The 25385-nt window shown below is 35.9% G+C and overlaps 1 protein-coding gene across 18 annotated transcripts in view; it reads left to right on the top strand.

Annotated features, from left to right (window-relative positions):
• Nucleotides 1-25385, top strand: part of IKZF2 (IKAROS family zinc finger 2) — a 263397-nt gene that overhangs the window by 89046 nt on the left and 148966 nt on the right. For 9 of the 18 annotated variants that reach the window (XR_011254671.1, XR_011254672.1, XM_069578263.1 and 6 more), the window contains one exon: nt 20383-20571. Coding sequence is in view for 16 of the 18 variants with exons in the window: in XM_069578263.1 (XP_069434364.1) it covers nt 20383-20571 (189 nt within the window). In the remaining 2 variants the exon portion in view is untranslated. Of the gene's footprint in view, nt 1-20382; nt 20650-25385 lie in introns of all 18 variants that reach the window. The other 9 variants (XM_069578252.1, XM_069578256.1, XM_069578249.1 and 6 more) reach the window with 1 other exon arrangement.

Genomic DNA, 25385 nt, shown 5'->3' with positions numbered 1-25385 from the left:
TTCAGAGAGAGATTTTTTTAATCTCTGAGTATGAACATTGAAGCAGACATTTGAAAATAAATTTAGCCCTGAAATGCATGAAAATAACAGAGTATATTGGGTATATATTTTTAAAAAATATTACTGTGCAATTAAAGGAAGGATAGCTTACCATTAGGCAGATTAATCATGCAGCATGTTTAAACTATTAGAAATAGCACTAAAGGAAGAAAATAAAATTAATTCAAATGATACTGTCAGATCAAGGAAAGAAAAAACTATGTATAGCTTGCACTTGCCAGGCACATACTGTTAACTTTGTTCAGGTGGCAGCTTTTGTGGTCTGTTTTAGTTTCGGCTTGTCCCAGAAGGTGTTGCTACACTGTGAAGGTGTTAAGGCAGCGTAGTAATGGAACAAGAGATGAAACGAAAGGCTCATAAAATGTCTTATCATCTGGGCCTTCCTGGAGAAACCTCACTTGAATTTTTGAGTGGTCAGCTTGACATTTTAAAGTATGGAGAAGTCGTTTCATTATTTCTGGACTGCTACAGTAGTTAGAGGAAAAAGATTTAAAGTTCATTGCAGTAATTGCTGACAGCTTCCACGGAATGAGGTACTTTTGGTAAGTGTGTGCTGCCTCGCAAAAAGGCAGCCTGCTGAGAAGAGGACAGTGAGCTGTGAGACACATGTGACAAAAACCCTAGATTTGGGTCTTTTTGTGCCCCTGAAATCACTTCACTCATTTTGAAAGTGGGCAAGAAGTAAAAATGCCCTGTCAGGTTCAAGCAAAGAAAAATTCTAGGCTTCTAAAACTAACAACTTGTATTACCTTTCCAGAAACTTAGCATGTATAAAACCTGGTGACCAGTTGTTGGAATGATCAAGTATAGCTGGTATCCCTGGGCTTGTACTGTCCATGTGAAGTACTGAGGAAATCCGTACTGTAATACGTTTCCCCCTCCCTGGAAACCTGCAATTTGCCTGTTAGTCCCAGATGGGGAGGAAACTTGAAAACAGCAGCAAGCTGTACATAATGGCAGGGTTCACATCCTGACAGGGACACTGTAGAATATAAGAAAATTTCAAAGTCTTCATAGCATTATTTGAGTCGAGGGCTTTGTGCTTTTTGTGAAGGTTGTAGTACTCTTGTTTTTTAAAAAGATTTGAATATGTTGTGTTTGTTTAGCTTTTTTTCCCCCCCTTCTGGATGCCAGCCAATATTCAGCTGAGGGAAATACATGGGGATGGGACATTCATCACATTATACTATCTGCTGCTTAAGTAGCTAATGTTTATTGCTTAATAGAGAACATCTTACCCACATGCCAACTTGGTTTGCAGGACATATACTATGTGTGTGTGTTAGTCACTCAGTCACATCCAACTCTTTGCAACCCCGTGGACTGTAGCCCGCCAGGCTCCTCCATCCATGGGATTCTCCAGGCAAGAATACTGGAGTGGGTTGCCATTTCTTTCTCCAAGGGATCTTCCCTACCCAGGGATCGAGCCTAGGTCTCCAACGTTGCAGCGGACTCTCTACCGTCTGATCCACCAGGGGAACTCATATATACTATGTATAAACACATATATTCACATCTGAACAAGCTCTTACTTGTGATCTTCAGAAATACATTAACAGGTATGCTGTTTTCAAGTCAAATATAAAAGTTAAATTTTTTTCTGAATCCCAAACCCAGGAACATATTTTGTATAAAGACATTTTTATTTATTTTTCAAAGCTTCTTGAATTTCTTTCATTTTTATTGAAGATTGACAAAACTAAGATATTTAAAGTGATGGATTGATGTATGTATACATTGTGAAAGAATTCCTTCAATCTAGTTAATAAATGTATCCATACCTCACATATTTATGTGTGTATGAGAACACTTAAATTCTACACTGTTTGCAAATTTTAATTAAACAAAACAGTGTTATTAACTTTAGTTACCATATTATATATTAGAGCCTCAGGTTTATTCATCTTCTAGCTGGAAGTTTGTACCCTTTTGCTAATCTCTCCATATTTTCTCTTCCTTCCATCTCCTGGCACACACATTCTATTCTCTGTTTCTGTAAGTTTGACTTACTTTAGATTCTACATGTAAGTGATAGCATGTAGTATTTGTCTTTCTCTATCTGACTTATTCTCATGTTGTTATAAACAGGACTTTCTTCTTTATTATGGCTGAATAGTCCCTTGTAGTTATATTACACATCTTCTTTATCCATTCAGTCATTGAAAGACACCTTGGATTGTTTCCATATCTTGACTTTATTAAAAAATATAAATAAAATTCATCCAAATCAGAAAGAATAAAGTAAAATTATCTCTATTTGCAGATCAATGATATATGTAGAATACCCTAAAGACTCCACTCAAAAATTGTTAGAACTAACAAATTCAGTTAAGTTGCAGGGTACAAAATCAATATACAGGAATCAGTTACATTTAAATATACTAGCCATGAATTATTAGAAAAGTTAAGAAAACAATCCCATCTATAATTGCACCCAAAAAACTGAAATACTTAGGAGTAATTTTGCCAAGTAGGTGAAAAATCTGTGCATTGAAAACTTTGTATACTATTAAACATTGATGAAAGAAATTGAGGAAGACACAAATAAATGGGAAGATATTTTGTGTTCTTAGATCGGAAGAATAATATTGTTAAAATGTTTATGTGACCCAAAGGATTCTACAGATTCAATGCAGTTCCTATCAAAATTCCAATGTAACTTTTCAGAGAAATAGAAAAATATCCTAAGATCTGTATTAAGCTACTCAAGATTCTGAATAGCCAAATCAACCTTTGAGAAGGAACAACAAAGCTGGAGGTATTATACTTCTTGATTTCAAATTATAGTACAAAGCTATAGTGATCCTAATAGTATAATATTACCAAAAAAAAAAAATAGACACAGATGAAAATAAAACAGCCCAGAAAAAGCCCCATGCGTGTATGGTCAGTAAATTTACAACACAGGAGCCAAGAGAAGACATGAGTCAAGGACAGTCTCTTCAGTAAATGGTGCTGTAAAAACTGGACAGCCACATGAAAAAGAATGAAACTGGACTACTGTCTTACTCCCTGCACAGAACTTAATTCAGAATGGATTACAGAACTGAATTCAGAAACCTGTAACCATAAAACTCTTAAAAGAAAACGCAGGGTATAAGTTTCTTAACATCAGTTTTGGCAATGATTTTTTGTAGAGAGAATATTACATTGAGATACTAAGTAGCTAATTATTATTACTGATTATACAAATCATTTTTTACATAAAATTTCAAAGGTAGTCTGTATCCTATAAGTTATATATACCATAGACAGAAGGGACCTCAAGAATCATGGCCTCAGGCAGGTAAAATTTTAATTATTTTATCTGCACAAGTAAGTAGCATTATCTAGGTCTCACAGATGAGGAAGCTAAGTCTCTTAGAAGGTAACACATCCAATTACAGGTGACAGAGATGCAAGATCAGCACAAAATTATAAGTTAAGAGGTGAAGAAATAAAATTCAGTTGTATAAGTTTTAGTCTTATGATTGGAAAGTATCAAGTATTCTAAAGGAAGTATTTTTAAAATGAATAAGGGGCTCTTTTGCACCTAAAAGCTATAGTAGCTTACATTTACAAGCTAAAACAAGCTGTTTGTATGCCCTTTAACAGTATCAGACACATCTGTTTAATTTGCTTTCTGGGATACATAGAACAAACTAAGTCATCATTTTAAGTATATTTCATATATTTTAGCTATGAACTTTAGAATAGAATGCTGGTTAAAGGATGTTCCAGAAATGGAAACAGACAACACATTCAGTAATCAGAACTTTGTTTCACAGATCAATGACATGCTTAAAGTAACTACTTGCAATTCAGAAGAAGCTATTTTTTTTGAAGCAGTGATCTTATGAAAGTATTGTTTGATTACTTATGCTCTGGATTTTGCAGTGAGATTTTATAGTAGTAGCATATGCTGGGGGGAGGGCTTACAAATCATTGTATTTCACATCATAATATTTTGCTGTGCATAGGTGCCCATATATAAAAACAAAAAGAATACATATACATAAACATATATATATATATATATATATATATATGTACAAATGTCAGAAAGGCCATGAAAGCAAGGACCATATCTGTCCTATTCACTGTCTGCGCTGTGGTACCTGCTACAGAGCACGTGCTCTGTAATTGTGAATGGATAAATGAAGCAATTCTAAGGAGTTTTCAGTCTTTCATATTGTGGTTATTGAAACACAGTCTTCTAATAAGTTGATAGCACTTGTCATTTAAGTTTCTGCCTGTAACCATGAATCCCTATTAATCCCCATCATTCTATTTTAAACTCTTTAATTTTAAATGTTTTCTATTCATGTTACCCATTGAATATATACACTCCAGAAAAAAATAGTGTCATTCAAAACCAACCTGTATTCATACATCTTTCCTCTCTCTATGCTTGCCGCCCCATCTTAAGTGCCACCTACCTTCTTCTCTCTTTATTATATATGGCATACCCAACCTGTAAGTACTGTCTTAAATGCCACTTACTTCATGAAGCCTCTGCTTCCCTGTAGTAAACAAACTCCTGTAGTTACATTTGTTTAATGTCCTATGTTTTATAATATGCTTTCATATGGTAACTCTATTGATAAGAAATGAAATAGGTCTAGGCTGTTTTATATACAGTTGTATTTAATGCTCAGAATAGCTCTAGGAGGCAGGCAATATCATTATCTTGACTTTATAGATGAGAAAAATGAGACTGAGAGGTTTCTTGAGGTTTCTTAAGGTCATGTCGCTAATAAATGAAAGAGTCTGACCTTAAGCTCTAGAATACCGAATCTTTTAGCCATAGGCTGTCTGCCTGCACTAAAGTGACTCTGCTTCCCAACCTTTATGATTTTTATGTAGAGGTTATTATCCCCAGTTTACATAGTAGGAAACAGGGACAGTGTTAAATGACTTCCTCACCAAAATATTTATTTGGCTGCGCTGGGTCTTAGTTCCAGCACACAAGATCTTTTAGTTACAGCATGCGAACTCTTTAGTTTCAGCATGTGGGATCTAGTTCCCTGACCAGGTATTGAACCCAGACCCCCTGCATTGGGAGCACGGAGTCTTAGCCTCTGGACTACCAAAGAAGTTGCTAAATGACTTCTTAATGTTCACATATATACTTAAATAAATGTATTCTAATCCAGCATTTCTATTACTCACCTAATACCTCCTACACTGCTTTGTAATTATTTTATCTTTTAACAGATTCACTCTATAAGACCGACTAAAATGTCTATTCATTTGGGGTAGGAAACAGGTATGAACATTGAAAAAAAAAAAAATTACCACTGCTACACTGTAGGAAATAAAATTTGCTGGGTGATTGTCCAGGTTCATTTTTCTTAATCACAACTATACATTTTCTTTTTTGCTACAGCTTGATACATTTTCTTGATTTAACATTTTTAACCAAACAGTCCTCTGCATCTCAGGGCCGGATATTGACTCTCCTTATTTCACACAAATAGTGAAGTGTTTATGAAAGAACATCAGGGAAAGAACTTCTGTAGGCTTGATGTTTGTTCTGGGTTTTGGCACCCAGGGATACTTGAACCCAGGGTAGGAAAGCTGTTGGGTTCCTCTGTCACTTTCTGTTCAGAGACTCAGTAAAGCTGATGAAGTGCATCTCCTGGCGTTGGTTCTTTCCTCTGTCATTCTTGCCTCGTAATGGAAACCCTGCTCCATTTCTTATCTCTTTCTCTTGAGCGTGCTGGCGGCACTGCCTTCTGACCTGGTTTAAGTGTCCTCAGTGACCTCTGGCAATCTCATGTGTGGATCCCTTCGAGAATATGCCCACTCAGCTGGATTTTATAGTAATGATTTTATTTCTTAGAGAAGTTTGGTTAGAAAATTTGTACTCCCCTTATTAAAAGAGAGAATTTCAGAATGTAATTTGCTTCACAAACCTCCCACAGTTATGTTAAGCAGATGGTTGCCAAACACCAGTTCAAAGTAGATTGCTCTTATATGAAATAAAATCCATGCTCAGAAAATCTGGCAGTGGAAGCTGGTCTTCTTCCAGAACAGTCTCTCAGACAAATTTCTCTTTACTCAAAGCTGGCAAACTACTACACCTGTATTCTACATGCAGTAGAGAAAATGGCAGATGGCACACACCAACCCAAAGTTATTCTTCCTTAACATACTGGCATCCCTGTTTTCCTTTACTGGAAAACTGGTAAACTGGTAACTGATTTTGCTTTTGATGTCACAGGGGAAATAGCCAGAATTTGGTCTTTAGTTCTCAGTTCTAGTTTCAGATCTGGCTCTGAATAGATGTGTGACCTGGACAAGTTACTTCACCCATTTTGAGCTTTAGTTTTCTCACCTGTAGAATGAAGGTAGTATTATATACTTCACAGAGCAGCTGTTTTGATTATATCAGTGATGTATATAATGCACTTAAAGTCTTTTCTTTTATGCAGTAGCCCTTTAATTAATGTTATGTTGCTGATTTGTGTTTAATACGTAGCTCTGATTATTTATGTGCGATCTCTGTAACTTAAAAAGAAGTATGATAGGTAAATCAGCTGCAGCAAGAGTTCAATGAACATTTATTGAGCACCTAGTGTATGTAAGGGGAAGACAGTTTTACAATTGTGAATAAAGCATTTCTTTTAAAAAGCCTTATACCATAGGGATTATAGTGAGTGAAAGTCACTCAGTCATGTCTGACTTTTTGTAATCCCATGAACTATATAGTCCATGGATTTCTCTAGGCCATAATACTGGAGTTGGTAGCCCTTCCCTTCTCTAGGGAATCTTCCCAACCCAGGGATCGAACCCAGGTCTCCAGCATTGCAGGAAGATTCTTTACCAGCTGAGCCACAAGGGAAATCCAAGAATACTGGAGTGGGTAGCCTATCCCTTCTCCAGTGGATCTTCCAAACCCAGGGATCGAACTGGGGTCACCTACATTGCAGGTGGATTCTTTACCAGCTGAGCTATCAGGGAATGTAGTTAAAGGCAAATACATGAATGCTGCTGCTGCTGCTGCTAAGTCGCTTCAGTGATGTCCAAATCTGTGCGACCCCACAGGTGGCAGCCCACCAGGCTCCCCCGTCCCTGGGATTCTCCAGGCAAGAACACTGGAGTGGGCTGCCATTTCTTTCTCCAAGACATGAAAGTGAAAAGTGAAAGTGAAGTCACTCAGCCGTGTCCGACTCTTTTCGACCCCATGGACTGCAGCCTACCAGGCTCCTCCATCCATGGAATTTTCCAGGCAAGATTACTGGAGTGGGGTGCCATTGGAAATCACTGTAATGCATCTTTTTGCACAGGAAATACTTCATGACAAAAGGTAGAAGATAACTGAGCTTTGAGGGGCTTCCCAGGTGGTGCTCATGTTAAAGAACCTGCCTGCCAATGCAAGAGACATGAGACATGGGTTTGATCCCTGGGTCAGGAAGACCCTGTGGAGGAGGGCACAGCAACCCACTCCAGTATTCTTGCCTGGAGAAGATCCCATGGACAGAGAAACCTGGTGGGCTACAGTCCATAGGGTCACACAGAGTCAGACATGACTGAAGTGACTTACATGCAATGAGCTTTGATGATATGCTGACATTGATAGAAGTAGGAGAAAGACTCTAGAAAAAATAAGGATCAGTTAAAAAAAAAAAGTAAATAGGGATGTATGGGATAAGTTCCAGGAAGAATGACTGGAAAAAATATGACTAACTAAGGGAGTAATAGGACATAGGACCAAGAGCAGTAATGGAACTGTGCTATGGAGGTCCTTAGTCCACACCGATACCTTTGTCTTTAATTTGTAGGCAGCAAACAGTCCAGTTACGGAAAACATTTAAAAGAGTATCATGAGCTCAGCTTTAGGAAGAGAACTGGGTGGGGGGGGGGGGGGGCGTGTGAAGTGTGGCAAAAACCTGAAGAGAGACCCAGCTAGAAAGCTGTTGAAATTGTTCCAGGTGCAAGGACATAAGCAATCTTAAAAGGAGTTCTGTGTTGCCCATTAAAAAGTAACAAAAAGAAGTTGGATATGCAAGACATGGCAGATACTGAATCTCTGGGACTTGATAAATGCTGTCATTTATTTAAAGGATGGATAACAGGATAGACTCTTGTTTGCCTGTGGCATTTCTGTTTAAACTAGGCTTGTTTTCTCCACGTACGTTTCCCAAGAACTAGTTGTCTGCCAGAAAATAGAAACTTCCTCCTTGGGCTGCAGTGGTGCCACTGTGCTGGTCAGTAAAGGTGTGTGATCTGCTGATGGGCATGCTGTAGAAGGTCATGTGTTGTGGGAGAGCATCAGGGGTCACAGGTCTCGGCTCCTTAGTTTTACTTGGTTTTTCTTTTTCAAGGAGGTAGAGTACTTTTCTGGTATTTATTTTGTTGTGACAATCTCTTTAAATGTACATGAAATATTGCATGAGCTACTCATCGATAGGATTTATCTTTGTAACAAAAATTGACACAAGACTGTCAAAATGTGACCACAAAGGAAGTCTTAAAATGCCATCCTCTATAACTTGGTTTAGAGATTAAAGTTGATAATAGCGACTTATTCCTCCAATGGCTGTCTTGACCTACCACCTGTAAGTCATGACAGGGAATATAGAAAAAGTAGGGATCAGGAAAAGGATTGAATATTGGCAGATTCTTCAGGAACTTGTTGCATTACATGAACCTGTCCCTGCCTTGAGACCAAAGTAAACCTACAAATGAAAAAGTGTAGGAACAAGCCTCCCAGAAAAAGTATTCATCTACACCTCAGTTTATGGAAACATATTTTTATTTTATCTAACCGATGTGGGCTTGAATTTCTGGTATCCTCTTCAACTTATGGGCACAGTTTTATAGCATCAGAAAGATCTATTTGCTCAGGACTGATATTTTTTCTAAATGTAATACTACTATTAGTTACTTGCTTAATTGGACAGGCAGTATTGTGTCATAGGAAGATGGCAAAGACAAAAGGCAGAAAATATTGCATTGATATCACTTACTTGGGAACGTTACTTAGCAACCAACCTCCATTTATCTGTGTCTGTCCTACCTATAATCCACTGTGGTTCTGAGTATCCAATGAGACAATGTGAACTGTTTTAAATCAATAAGAATTATAAATTATTTTTGTATTATTATAATTATTAAAAGGATTCTAAATCCTCAGTGTGGAGACTGTTTTATCTAGGCTTCAGGAACATCAAGTGTTATTTTTCCCATGTTTCAGGTGATGCAGGAGACTGAGTCAAAATAAACAAATTTCCCAAGGTCCCAGAACTAGTTAAGTGGCAGAAAGGGAAGTAAAGACCCTGGTTTCCTTCAATCAGGTGCAGAGTAATTTTCTTCTACAGTGCTTTTAGAATAGTAATCATATTTCAGAATCAGGACTGTCTTGATCAAGTTACTCTAGTAGGTTTAAGAAATATATAATCTAACTATATTGGGAAAGGAGAGAGAGAGAGAGAGCAGGGACTTTGAGAAAATGAGGTAATGTGATGTGCAGACTTAGAATGCTGCTGTCAAATGCCTCAGCTGCAGTTGAGTGACACCAGTGTCTGGACTTGTCCAACCATTTCTAAAATGAATACTTTAAGGATGCTATGAGGGATCTGTTTTGTACGATGTATGTATTAATTTATTTCCAGTTAAAAGGAACAGAGTTTTTATACTGTGTGAAAATTTGTTGAGGAAATTTTTTGAAAAATGATTGCATATACCTTAATTTTTGTTGTGAGGATTTTACTTTAATTGGGTAGATGGCTGGAAAGTTTGTTAGTAAATAATTACGCTTTACATCAGAGTTAGGAAAGCAGTTTGTGTTTTTAACACATTATTTAAACAGCTGCTGGGCTGTTAACCTGAATTTAATCATGTTTGGTGTTTCTTTTTTGAAAGTTTAAATGAGAGTTGTATGAGCTCAGAGGCAACTTCAACAGATTATTAGATAGACATATTGATTCAATTAGTGTGTATAACACCATTATCTGGCATAGCCCTGGAGAATTGACGCTTGTAAGTAATAACACAATGTAAGTGTCCTCTTAAATGTTCACACAACAGAAACCAAGCACATGAAAGTTGACTTACACATCACACCTGAAAGGCTTTTTCCCGCAACTTGATAAGAATGGCATTTTAGCTATCTTTTATTACTAGCGCTGTGAAAGAAATATTTCTTTAGCTCCCATAGTGTTGACTACTTACTTCCTTAAAAATTGAGTTGAAAATTATAGCTTGGAAATTAAACAGAAATAAATCACTAAGTGAATAGTAATTAAGATAGAAGGCCTATTTTATACTCCATAAGATAAATATTGTAACTTTTCAAATACAGCAAATAAATCATAATCCCTTTGCACTATTTTCCTGGCTAGGAAATTTCAATAATCTGTTCGTGGATGAATAGAATCAACTCATACTAATAATAAAGTTTGAAGTTGTGTAAAGTTTAATTTAGATTTTAAAAATATTTTGATAATGGTATTTTAGCTTCTGGTTTCTATGATTTTTCAAAAACTCGACGTTTAGCAAATGATAGGATTATCTGTGAAAAGCTCATTCTAACAATGAGGATATAATTTATTCCACTTTTATAATTCAAAATTAACTGAATATATTTCTCCATGTGTGTAAAAAAGTGATCTTCCCCCCGGATGTTAAAAGCTGAGAATTTTATTTGAGGCCATCAAGTGCCAGACATTGCAAAATCATATGCTCTCGTACCATTTTACATAAGTGGGTAATTTGGTTGAGTTAATAAAAAATAGGAATTTCTAAGGAAAAATCTCTCCACACTTATGTACTATTTAGGTCAATAAATTCAGTATGTAACCAAATTACATGCTAGTAAAATATTTCCTGTACTTTTTACTCATAAACTCTTTCTTGAGCTGGGTACATACCATCCTGCTGCCATCACTGACTCGATGGACATGAGTCTGAGTGAACTCCGGGAGTTGGTGATGGGCAGGGAGGCCTGGCGTGCTGCAATTCATGGGGTCACAAAGAGTCGGACACGACTGAGCGACTGAACTGAACTGAATACAAGTTTCTTATTTAAGTGAAAAATGTTCTTTAGCTTTTAGTCTCAAACCTTCATAATCAATTTTAGCAGAGTGTTGATGGCAAATAAACTTTTTGGACAACACAATATTAGGCACATAATAAATATTTGCTTGCTCAGTCAATGAGTTTTAAACAGATTTCATTTTGGTCCTTGTGTCTTATTGGTTGAAGTGGATGAGCTCTACTGTGTGAGGTCTATTAATGTATGTGACAGCATTGTGCATTTCATTTTTAAGTGGTATACATTTAGATTTTGAATTGTCTTTAGTTTTTAAAGTATGATAATAGTGGTAATGAAAACTTCATTATGAAATAGACTGAATTAAAATAATGCATTTTACCAGCTTCACAAAACAACATGATTTTTCCCCATTTGGTTTTCTGCCTTTTTTTTTTTTAAAGCAATGATCTATATATGTTTAGCTGTGTAAATACCCTTATTAGGTTATCATTTTATTTAATACCATGCTACTGAGTTTAAGACAAGTCCAGTGTAACTTTATCCACTCAGTAGTATATATCTTGAAACTGATAATTATGAAGGCTTTGAGTGTAGACAATCCAATATGTTTACTGAAAAGCTTTTATTATTGAAATTTGTTTGGCCTGGGAATCATTTATAAGAGCTCTTATGTGAATCTCTTTACCTCTTGGCATTGGGGTGGTCACATGTAAATGGAGATGATTAAAACATGCATTTTTATAGAATCTATAAGCTATATCCTAAAGTTCAAGAATAGTAGTTGGGAAGCATAAAGAAGGGGATAAATCTTTAATCCTTAAACATGTTTGCATTATGGAGCAATTTTTTTCATAACTATATATGTGGAATATTTTATCCTAAAATATATTCAAAGCTTTATAGATTTAAAATTGATTATAAAAGTCTTTTCAATCAACAGTTATTATCCTTTGATTGTGTTTACAAACCTCCAAGTGTACTAAAAGAATCAATGTAACAAAGAATCAGTATAACTTTTTTTGGATACTACAAAATTCAACTCTTCTTTATTTAAAACTGTGAACTGTATAATTTCCTTCAAGTTAAAGGGGGAAAAAAAGATACTTATAATAAACATTTTATTTTTTCATTGATAATATTCACCTATCTATATATATGATAGTTATTTGTGGCTATAATATTGAATAACAAAGAACAAATTGATCAATTAAAATCTTATTTCACATCCTTTTTTCATTGCTAATTATTCTGAAAAATATTGTTTTCATTAAACTGTTAATGCATCTCAGTATATAAAGATGTGTATCACTTCACATGGATATGCTTGAATTTTTACATTCTTCATTTTCTATCAAGAAAATAAGCTTGAAAAGTAATTTTTGTTGTTGATATATAGTAATAAGATTTCATTTATACTAACATTTTCTTATCTTAGAAGAAATTAGCCATGTATCAGAATGCCTTTCTTTTAACCAAATTATAAAAGAAATGAAGAAGTAGTGACGTCGCTCAGTCATGCCCGACTCTTTGCAACCCCATGGACTGTAGCTTACAAGGCTCCTCTGTCCATGGCATTTTCCAGGCAAGAGTACTGGAGTGGGTTGCCATTGCCTTCTCCAGTGGATCTTCCTGACCCAGGGATCGAACCCAGGTCTCCCGCATTGCGGACAGACACTTTACCGTCTGAGCCACCAGGGAATGCTATATGATAAAGAGTTAAAGTTTAATTTCAAAAATTTGATAGCGCCACTACTTTGATTTTTATTCAGTGATTAATTTATAGTGACGTCATGTAACTATAGTCGTTATATAATTTATAATTTAGAGTATACATTTCCCAAACACAAATTTAATCATTAATAGTTAAAATATTAGATGCCCTAGATTAATTAGACAAATCCTAAGTAGTAAAAATAAATAATAGGAGAAATCTTGTAGGTTTTTTGAGTAGGAAAAATATTTAACAGTTAAAATTCTGATTAAGTAATCACTTTTATCTTAGAATTTCAACTTAATTTTGGTAAGATGAGCTAAATATTAATTAGAATGGAATTTTATTTGTACAATAGGACACCATATTTAGCTTCCATGGTGGCTCAGATGGTAAAAAATCTGCCTGATATGCAGGAGACCTGGGTTTGATCCCTGGGATGGGAGGATCTCTGGAGAAGGGAATGGCAACCCACTCCAGTATTCTTGCCGGAAGAATCCCCATGGACAGAGGAGCCTGGTGGGCTACAGTTCATGGGGTCTCAAAGAGTTGGACATGACTGAGTGAATAAGCACATCCACCATATTTATGAGAAAATGTATGCCATGTATATATTAAAATGTGTTACATTTTATTGATTTACTATATCAATAAATATTAATCATTATTTACTATAGCAATGTATATATATTCATACAAGGCCAATATATAATTCCTCAGAGTATAATATCATTAGAGAAAAGATTACTATAGTTTTGTTGTTCAGTCATTAAGTTATGTCCAAATCTTTGTGACCTCACGGACTGCAGCATGCCAGACTTCCCTGTCTGACACTGTCTCCCGAAATATGCTCAAATTCATGTCCATTGAATCAGTGATACCATCCATCTCATACTCTGTTGTCTGCTTCTCCTCCTGCCTTCAATCTTTCCCAGCATCAGGGTCTTTTCCAGTGGGTCAGCTCTTTGTATCAGGTAGCCCAAGTATTGGAACTTTAGCTTCAGCATCATTCCCTCCAGTGAATATTCAGGGTTGATTTCCTTTAGGATTGATTGGTTTGATCTTCTTGCTGTACAAGGGACTCTCATTGAGTCTCCTCTAGCACTACAGTTTGAAAGCATCAATTCTTTGGCGCTCAACCTTCTTGATGTTCCAGCTCTCACATCCTTACTAGACTCCTGGAAAAACCTTAGCTTTGACTATATGGACCTTTGTTGGCAAAGTGATGTCTCTCCTTTTTAATATGCTGTCTAGGTTTGTCATAACTTTTCTTCCAAGGAGCAGGTGTCTTTTAATTTCATGGCTGCAGTCACCATCTGCAGTGATTTTGGTGCCCCCCAAAATAAAGTCTCTCACTGTTTCCATTATTTCCCCATCTGTCTGCCATGAAGTTATGGAACTGGATTCCATGATCTTCGTTTTTTGAATGTTGAGTTTTAAGCCAGCTCTTTCACTCTCTTTCACTTTGATCAAGAATCTCTTTAGTTCCTCTCTGCTTTCTGCCATAAGGGTGGTGTCATCCACATATCTGAGGTTATTGGTATTTCTCCCAGCAATCTTGATTCCAGCTTGTGCTTCATCCAGCCCAGCGTTTCTCATGATGTACTCTGCATATAAGTTAAATAAGCAGGGTGACAATATACAGCCTTGACGTACTCCTTTCCCAATTTTGAACCAGTCTGTTGTTCCATGTCCAGTTCTAACTGTTGCTTCCTGACCTGCATACAGATTTCTCAGGAGACAGGTCAGGTGGTCTGGTATTCCCATCTCTTGAAGAATTCTCCACAGTTTGCTGTGATCCACACAGTCAGAGGCTTTGGCACAGTGAATGAAGCAGAAGTAGATGTTTTTCTGGAATTTCCTTGCTTTTTCTGTGGTCCAGTGGATGTTGGAAATTTGATCTCTGGTTCCTCTGCCTTTTCTAAATCCAGTTGGTACATCTGGAAATTTTCAGTTCACATACTGTTGAAGCCTAGCTAGAAGGATTTTGAGCATTACTTTGCCAGCATGTGATATGAGTGCAGTTGTGTGGTAGTTTGAACATTCTTTGGCATGGTCCTTCTTTGGGGTTGGAATGAAAACTAACCTTTCCTATTCCTGTGGCCACTGATGTGTTTTCCAAATTTTCTGGCATATTTAGAGCAGCACTTTAACAGCATTGTCTTTTATGATTTGAAATAGCTCAGCTGGAATTCTATAACCTCCACTAGCTTTGTTCCTAGTAATGCTTCCTAAGGCCTGCTTGACTTTGCACCCCAGGATGTCTGGCTCTAGGTGACTGATCACACCATCATGGTTATCCAGGTCATTAAGACCTATTTAGTATAGCTCTTCTCTGTATTCTAACCACCTCTTCTTAATATCTTCTGCTTCTGTTAGGTCCATACCATTTCTGTCCTTTATTTTGCCTATCTTTGCATGAAATGTTCCCTTGGTATTGGTAATCTTCCTGAAGAGATCTCTATTCTTGCCCATTCTATTATTTTCCTCTATTTCTTTGCATGGCTCACTTTAGAAAGCTTTCTTATCTTAGTTTCTTACCATAGTTTACCACTTCTTTTATATTTAGTCCTAGTAAATCTATGCTTTTGGATATTCATCTCAAGCATGTTCTTCTATAGATAGAAAAGAAAGTTATAACTGTAATGGTAACATCTCACAAACTGGACTTTTTAAAACTATTTTAAATCTTATTTATTTTTTTTACTGCTGGGTTCCTTGCTGCATGGGCTTTTCTCTGGTTGTTGCAAGCAGAGGCTACTACCCTCTAGATGTGATGCACGGGCTTCTCATTGTGATGCCATCTCTTGTTTCAGAGCATGTGCTCTAGGGCTTACAAGCTGCAGTAATTGTGGCCTTTGGGTGCTCAGTATTTGAGGCTCCTGGGCTCTTAAGCACAGGCTCAATCGCTGTGGCCCTTGGGCTTATCTGCTCTGTTGCACGTGCGATCTTCCTGGACCAGAGATCAAACCCATGTCTCCTGCATTGGCAGGCGGATTCTTTTACCACTGAGCCAGCAGGGAAGCCCTGATAAATTGTAAAATGACATTTTTGCTAATGTTTAATGTTGTTTTACCGTCCATATTCTAATATTCTCCCGAGGGAAAAGATAATGTAGTAGAACATCAAGTCATAAATTTGCACTGTTTTGAGATTGAAGAGGCCCATACGTTCAGACTTAACTTCTCTTAGATATACATTTCTTTAGTTCCCGAAATGAAATGTGGGTAGACTTTATACTCATTAAAGGCATCTTATCAGATGTTGACTTGTTCAAAAATGTAAGTGATAGCATTGCTGTGAAATTTGGTGATCTTTAGTACATGACTTTAATGTGCAGGAAAATTTGCTCACAGGCTGGTATATGAAATCATGCTACATTAAGTCATATTTTTCATTTGTTTTCTTTCTTAATTTTTCCTTTATGTGACAGTTACAAATGAAACATGGGACTATGTAGGGTAACCGGTAGTATTTTTACACTGATTAGAACAGTTTTCCTTCTCAGAAAAAAATGGAAGAACTTCTCGGAATATGGAAAAACTATTGAAGCAAGATACGGAATCCAGAAGTCATAATTGTTATGGCTTAAATATGTTATGTTTAACAAAAAATGTTAAAATTCAAAATGTAAAAAATTTAACATACATGCCAAGAAAATACCCTGGAGTAAAAAGATATAGCAAAGTTTTTGCAAAACATATCAGACACAGGGCTAAGTTCCTTAGTATATAAAGCATTTAAATTCAGTGAGAAAGGCTGACAACCTAGTGGAAAAATGGGCAAAGAATTTTGATAGGCATTTCTAAAAAAAAAAAAAGAGAGAGAGAGAACACATTTAAACATGAAAAAGATACCCAACTTCATTCACAATAAAAAATGCAGATTAAAAGTCTAAAGTAAAATAACTAGTTTTTACCACATTAACCGTTTTGTATGGTATATTATACAATAATGTCTATAATAGCACTAAAGAAATAATCTTAATAGCCTGGGTGAATATATTATGTGTGTAAAATAGATTTTATGCAGGTATTAATAGAAAAGAACAGTGTAGATTTCTGTATTTGTGCCTGTGTGCTCAGTTGCTCAGTTGTATCTGACACTTTTGTGACCCATGGACCATAGCCCACGAGGGTCCTGTGTCCATGGGTTTTCCCAGGCAAGAATAGTGGAGTGGGTTGCCATTTCCTTCTGCAGGGAATCTTCTCAACTCGAGGATGGAACCCACATCTTCTGCAGCTCCTGCAAAGGATTCTTTATATCACTGAGCCCCCTGGGCAGCCTGAATTTCTTTGTACTAATGTGGAAAATATTGAACAGATATTATTAACTGAAGAAAGGGAAGTTAAAGTCAGCTCAATTTGTGTAAAAACAGTGACCTGTATATACACGTGTATACACATACATGCATACACAGTTCTAAATAGAAGACAAGGATTATGGTTTTGAGACCAGAACTGAGGATTGGGTGATTTAGGTAGAAAAGGACATAATTTTCATTTTTTATCCTTTCAGCTCAGTTCAGTTCAGTCATTCAATTGTGTCTGACTGTTTGCGACCCCATGGACTGCAGCACACCAGGCTTCCCTGTCCATCACCAATTCCCGGAGTTTACTCAGACTCATGTCCATTGAATCACTGATGCCATCCAACCATCTCATCCTCTTCGTCCTCTTCTCCTCCCTCCCTCAATCTTTCCCAGCATCTGGGTGTTTTCAAATCAGTCAGTTCATCGCATCAGGTGACCAAAGTATTGGATTTTCAGCTTCAATATGAGTCCTTCCAACAAATATTCAGGACTGATTTCCTTTAGGATGGACTGGTTGGATCTCCTCGCAATCCAAGGATCTCTCAAGAGTCTTCTCCAACACCACAGTTCAAAAGCATCAATTCTTCGGTGCTTAGCTTTCTTTAAGGTCCAACTCTCATATCCATACATGACCACTGGAAAAACCATAGCTTTGACTAGATGGACCTTTGTTGGCAAATTAATGTCTCTACTTTTTAATATGCTATCTAGGTTGCTCATAACTTTTCTTCCAAAGAACAAGTGTCTTTTAATTTCATGGCTGCAGTGACCATCTGAAGTGATTTTGGAGCCCCCCAAAATAAGTCTCTCACTGTTTCTGTTGTTCCCCCATCTATTTCCCATGAAGTGATGTGACCAGATGCCATGATCTTAGTTTTCTGAATGTTGCGTTTTAAGCCAGCTTCTTCACTCTCCTTTTTCAATTTCATCAAAAGGCTCTTTAGTTCTTCTTCACTCTCTGCCATAAGGGTGATGTCATCTGCATATCTGAGGTTATTGATATTTCTCCTGGCAATCTTAATTCCATATTGTGCTTCATCAAGCCCAGCGTTTCTCATGATGTACTCTGCATATAAGTTAAATAAGCAGGGTGACAATATATAACCTTGACGTACTCCTTTTCCTATTTGGAACCAGTCTGTTGTTCCATGTCCAGTTCTAGCTATTGCTTCCTGACTTGCATACAGATTTCTCAGGAGGCAGGTCAGGTGGTCTGGTATTCCCATCTCTTTAAGAATTTTCCACAGTTTCTTGTGATCCACACAGTCAAAGGCTTTGGCATAGTCAATAAAGCAGAAGTAGATGTTTTTCTGGAACTCTCTTGCTTTTTTGATGATCCAGTGGATGTTGGCAATTTGATCTCTGGTTCCTCTGCCTTTTCTAAATCTAATCCTTTATGATGATTAATTTTTTGTTATTCTGTTAATGGATTCTTTAAACATGTAAGAAAATACCTTAAAGAAAGAAAATTCTTAATCAGTTAATTAAAATGTTTCAGGGAATACTACCTGAATTACTTCTTGTATGCCACAAATATCTTAGCATATTGGAAATATTAAGATGGAAAAATATTGTCCATACTCCTCTCAAAACCCAGTAAAGCAGTGCTAATTTGTAAATAGGGTAAAACCCAAGATATATATATTCTATTAGAGATGAGGCAAGAAGGCTGTGTATCCCTTTGTAGTTCTTAGGTTAGTTTATGTACTGTTACATTAATTGATCTTTACAAAAACTTGATGGAATAAAAACACTTTTGTCCAAAGAAAAATAATAGTAAGCCCATTTTTTATATTTAGATATTTAATGATTACATCTGTCCTACGAAGTGAGTGCCATTATCATCCCGATTTTGTAGAGGACATGGAGAACTTAGCAATATGCACCACGTGACATTCCTTTTATAATACTAAGTGCCACTGCTAGAAACTTTGCTCTTAATAGCTAAACTATTGTGCTTAAACTTTATTCTGTTATCTGAATTCATCTCCACTTTGTAAATGAAAGACATAAGATTCAGAGGTTAAGTAACTAGTTCAAGATTATATTGCAGTAAATGTCAAAGCCAGTTCTCCTAACTAAATCTAGTGATCCCCACGTTGCACCACACTGCCTGTGGTTCACAGGGGAGTTCCATGGAGGGAGTATGGAGGAGTCATTTTGATAGTATGTGCTGCCTGTCATAAGAACTAACAACAAGGCAGAGAAGGGGTGGTTTCTCTAAGAAAACAATTGCAGTAAAAAAAAATGTACTTCCTTTTTATGAAAATATTTCCTCTATTCAGGTAATACCAAATAATTTGTTTTGCTTAGTAACTTTGATATGGTTTCTTGAGAAATTTTCAAGATCAGTGGATAAAACCTGGTATTCTCTTAAAGCTTGCTTCTGCTCTGTGAAAGGACTCTGTCAGCAATCCAGCATGAGGGCTGTGCTAACAAAATTCCAACTTTTCTGTGGGATGATCCAAAAACAGCAAACAGAAGGCATTAAATTTCTTAACAGTCACAAGTGCGTGCATGCATGCTATGCCATTCCTGTCATTCACTGCTTTTTGGTGTGCATAGATTAAAGTTGGAATACTTTGATTTGCAGACTAATATGTTCTATGGAGAACTTTTTTCACATAGGAAATAAAAAAGCAGAGTAGCTTAAGAGCATGTGAGTTCTGTGCACTCTGCCCTTCATCTATATAGCTCTCAACTGACTGTATTATTTAGTCTGATTTTTAGAATATTTGCCTCGCCTGGATGACTTCATGTGTCTAAGACATTTGCTGGCTTAACATCCCAAGTTGTTTCTCTTGCTCATTTCAAAGGCAGGTTTACACAAGTGCTCTAACAGAAAACAGAGACTATGACTTGTGTGTGTGTGTGTGTGTGTATATATATATATATATATATATAGTTAAGAAGAGGTGTAGCTCAGTGGGTTAAGTAGTATCTCATCTTGTCCTTTTCATAATCCTGTCTCAGTCACCTTAATGACAAACTCAAAAATCTAACAATACCAGTTGTTTAAGGACTTGCTTAAAAAGTGTACCCTGAATTAAAGAAAAACATGTGTGTAAAAATAAAGCATCATTCTGTTTACCTTGAGCTTCCCTAGGTCATCTTCACTTTCATACCAAAGCTTCACTGGAGACCTTGGAGCAAAGCACGTATAATGTTGCATGAGGGATGGACTTTATTCTACAGAGAATATGCTGTATTCTACAGAATTTCCAACCATGTTAATAGAATGGCAATGTGTGGGAAAGAGATGTAGGGACAACACATAACACGCACTCAAGATGTCTTCCTTTCTTCTTTAAATTACAGCAAATTCAGTAAAGCTAGAAATGCAGAGTGATGAAGAGTGTGACAGGAAACCCCTGAGCCGCGAAGATGAGATCAGGGGCCATGATGAGGGTAGCAGCCTAGAAGAACCCCTAATTGAAAGCAGCGAGGTGGCAGACAACAGAAAAGTCCAGGAGCTTCAAGGCGAGGGAGGAATCCGGCTTCCGAATGGTAAACTGAAATGTGACGTCTGTGGCATGGTTTGCATTGGGCCCAATGTGCTTATGGTACATAAAAGGAGTCACACTGGTAAGCAGCTGAAAGAATAACCTGATGACTGCCTGTGACATCTGATGTTGATATTACCTGACATCTATTCTCTTTCCTTTTTATTCAGGGGTGGCAATGGTGAAACTCCTTTTTCAGAATTCTGCTAGTATTGGATTGCTGAAAAGCAGCAAGTAGCCTGGGTCTTGACTTCCAGCCTTCAGATCTGAATAGCATTTCAAAAAGAAGTTTGGGATTCAGTTTCCACAGTTCTTAATATAGCAATAATATGATGAGGGTTCAAAAGGTATAGGAGAATTTCATTGTGTAACTTGATTTTTTTGTACTCCTATACATATTTTACCATACCCATGGGCAGAGAATAGAGTTTGCTAGCTAGACGTTTATCCTATAATGTGGTCCTCATGCAGTTTTATAATAGTGGATCCTTTTCACCTTATCTAATTAACTTCTTGAAATACAATTTTCAATCAGTCTTTGCCTTCCATGGGTCTGTGTAGGAGACAGATACTTATTTTCCCCGGTTCCAGGATGTCACCCTTCTCCTGTAATTTTTAACTACAACTCCTGCAAGGAGATAACATAGGGTAGAATGTAACAAAGGGTGGTTGGAATGTGTAATCATAGAATCAGGTGAAGAAAAGGACCTGAGATTAATATACTTTTATACATCTGAGTAATGTGAAAAACCAGCTCATTGAGAAGGCCTTTAAAGAGATTTATCTTTAAATCCTTTGGTAAAAAATTTAAGTTCTTTTTGATGTAAACACAAAAAATGATACTGTGATAAGGTAGGTGGATCGTTGACGCTTAAAAAGTTTCAAATTCATATGAAATTTGATTTAAAGGTTATGATAGCTTAAACTATAATTCAGAGAGGTATTAATAGAGCAAAATAGTAATAAGTCATACACTCAGAGTTTTAAAATATGACACTCTTTTGGAAGAGAGATAAATCACAGTAAAGACTGATTTAAAGACTTCTAAGTAATCAATTTAGTAAGTAGATGCTTAAAACATGAGAGATCCTGGGAACATTGACATCTTCTTAGTCCAAACTTCTCATTTACACATGAAGAAAATGAAGCCCAAAACATTTAAGTGATTTATCCATCATCCCTTATGTAGTTAAGGGCATTTTGAGGCTAGGCTCAGTGTTTCCTGATGTCCAAAGTAGTTTTGTTCAAATATTTTGTGCTTCGTATATCAATACTCTAAGGCTGATAGTTTCATTATAGTGAGAAACTACATCTTAAAATCACTATTACCTTAATTGAAATCATCAACTTCAGGGCCTACACTCTTATCCAACCATACAGTCAGTTATATTTTTACTTTTTGTTTTGAATTTCCTTTTTAAATAGCATCATATTTTTAAAATATTTTTTAGAATTTATAGTAATATTTGTATTATTAGTCAAGATGATTTTTCTTCTGTTAGAAATGTCTCATGGAAAAAATTAAAAGATCAAGCTAAGTATCATGTTTGATAAGAAGAAAAGAAAAAGACTGTAAAATATGAGTCTACTTTGTTTCTATGGTCATGAAGTTATTCTAACTGCAGGTTTAAAAGAAGAGATCCACAAAGTTATGATGTATCCATCATCTCAGAGAGATTATATAGAGGGAGATAACACACTTGGGGATGTCTCCGTCTCACATCTAGCAATGTAGAAACTAAATAAAATTACTAGAGTGACTTTTCAGTTGAATTGCAAATAGTATTCATCTTAAGGCTGAAAAATATATTTAAACAATTTTTGTAACATTTTTAATAAACCTTTTTTGGTCTGAGTTAAGAACATTCAAAAAATTTGAGTGTACTCTGTTGAAAATTTAGGTTAATTGATGTTTCACTGTATCTACAGTGACTTTCATGAGGGTTGTTGGTTTATAAATACAGGAATAATTACCCACCTACCGTACTGTCCATTCGATATTTACTATGGTAAAGTAGAGTTGCTGCTGCTGCTGCTAAGTCGCTTTAGTCATGTCCGACTCTGTGTGACCCCATGGACTATAGCCTACCAGACTCCTCTGTCCATGGGATTTTCCAGGCAAGATTACTGGAGTGGGTTGCCATTTCCTTCTCCAGGAGATCTTCCTGACCCAGGGATTGAACCCAGGTCTCCCGCATTGTAGGCAGATGCTTAACTGTCTGAACCACCAGGAAACTATTTCTAAGTAGTTACACAGATTTCCATGAGTCCTGGGAATATAGGATTCACTCAGCTGGCAAGGAAAATAGACTAAATAGACTTTTAAAAAAATATTCTTGGAACTCTATGAATTTTTAATATTAATAAATATTTATTAAAGTATTGGGAAATTTTTATACTTTTCTAAGATCTGGGTGGTTTTTTCTTAAAAGTTACTAAACAATTCATAGAGGTGCTTGGGCTGCCTGCCACACATTGTTAACCATAAAATTGTGGTGTGTCTTTAAGTTAGCCATTTTCATGTGTATTTCTGATGACCCAGTTTATGTGTCTTAGTGGGTCATGACATTTTCAATTCCATTTTAGCACTGTGAGAATGGAAAGTCTATTTGTGTTTCTTTAGACTGGCAAAAAGTGAAGTTGAAATATAGACATTAAGCAAATTTTTTATCCTTAATTTGATGAACTATCTTCATTTTAGAACTTCCCCCTTTCACCAACTATTTATAGCTTGCTAGTATAAAAGACACGGTCTTCAATCCTTAAGTCCCTTTGAGAAACATAAGCTTCTGTGTCTTTAGCTCACAGAATGTCTAATATAAAATTGATAGTGGAAAAAATACACAATCACCCAATTTATTAAAATGACATGGAGTATCAGCTCTAATTCACTTCCTTTTTCTTCTTCTTTCATACTCTACTAAAGTGTCAATTCCAGTGCCTTATTAATGGCTTGGTGTTACCTCTTTGGTATTGCTGCTTTAGTAGGTAATCAGGTAATATTGTCATCGGATACTCCAGGCACTCTTCACTGGGAATGAAGTGAGAAGAAAAGAAGCAGGGGTAGTAAATCAATTCATGCATGAACACGAATTGATACAAACACTAGACATGTAGAATATTCTTAATTTTGCCTCTCTTTGGGGTAGAGTACTCTCATCTTTGTAACTTTTCAACACCATATTTTGTCCATTGCAGCTTTGTGGAGCCATTCTCTTGCTCCAAAGCCCTCTCTACACATAGTTGGGATTTTTCATATTTGTAGGTGGTGGTTCCAGCCTACAGAGGCATACCCTCTGCCTTTGATTCACCACAGTAAACTGATGCGTGTATATTTGCATTTCAATTGAGTAAACACAGATCTAGAACTGTGTTTATGAAAATATATAAAATATTGAAATATAATTTATTCCATAGTAAGAATAGTAGATAATTTCCCTCAGTGAATAAAAATGGTCCTTGACTAGATGAGTAGATTGATTTTAAAAAAAGAAACAGATTTAGGATGAAAATGAACAATAATGTGGTTACATGACTACATCTTAATTGTTCTTCTGAATCCAGAGTTCTTAATCTGACTTCATTGCCCACCCATCAGAAGATTATCACAGATACAATAGCCTACTTAATGTTTTTGGATTGAACTTAAACTCTATAGTGTTACTGATGTGTTTAGTAAGTTTGTAAATTTCTCCTGAAAGTTGTTTTTGTTTACCTGTGAAGAATGTGATTAATATATATATATATTAGACAATATATAATATTTAATATATATTTAAGCCAACTTGAAAAGGACCAATTGATTCAGTCTATGTATTAAAAGAAAAACAAATTATTAAAAAATAACTCAGATGTATTGTTTCAAGTTATATACACAATACAGTTAGTCAACTGAACCGTTCAGTTAATTATCATATAATTTTACACATATCTCTGTAAGGTGTAGGCCAGGAAAATCATTATTTCTCAAAGCTTCATTTGCTTGAAATCAAAGTGCATTATTGCCATAGTCTCTTTCCTCTTACCAAAAATGGGCTCATGACCGTTACCTTCCTCATGCCTCTTTCTTCCCTTCCCATGGCATGGGAACAGAATTAGCAAACACCTTCTCACTAAGACTTACTCAGCAACAGGGCAATGTTTCTGGCTATAATTAGACATTTCTCCTACCCCTTTAAGATGATCATATAAATACAGAAATAATTCTTATTAAAAATGCTTGAGGATATCTGGAGTATTTTGTAAATGTAACAACTAAATTACCCTGTCATTAGTCTCATAATTAAGTGAATTAACAGTTATTTTTAAAAATGATCCTTACTGTTATTTTTCAGATTAGCGTTATTTTGAATGATGAATTCAGTAACCTAAATTAGGGATTTAAAAATATTTCAACTCAAAGATTGTAAGAGGCTTAAATAAAATCAAATTTAGCATTCTACCAGGAGTATTTTCCCAAGGCAAATGTGATTTCAAGTATTTTTGTTCAAATACTAATTTGTTTTAAAGTTATTGAGTACTAATTTGTGGTTGCCTGGGAAACCTTATGTAGATTTCAAAAGTTAAATCAAATATATTGATTAAAATGTGTAATTTGCATTTGCTATTTTTTTTACTCTCTAAAAAGTTAATTTCAATAATAAAATCCTCTTTCCTTTTTATTACTAATTCCATGACATGAGTGGGGAGTAGAATATTATGATTTAAAAAACCTTTAGGCTGTTATTACATTGAAAAAAGTCAAAGAATTAAGTTGTATATGTGTGTATGTCTGTGTGTATAAAATTTAAAAAATGACTTACCAAAATTAAATTTATT

The sequence above is a fragment of the Ovis canadensis genome, chromosome 2, assembly GCF_042477335.2.
Source record: "Ovis canadensis isolate MfBH-ARS-UI-01 breed Bighorn chromosome 2, ARS-UI_OviCan_v2, whole genome shotgun sequence".
Classification (NCBI taxonomy): Eukaryota; Metazoa; Chordata; class Mammalia; order Artiodactyla; family Bovidae; genus Ovis; species Ovis canadensis.
The sequence above is the reverse complement of the archived record's forward strand: the minus strand, read 5'-3'. Positions and strand labels throughout refer to the sequence as shown.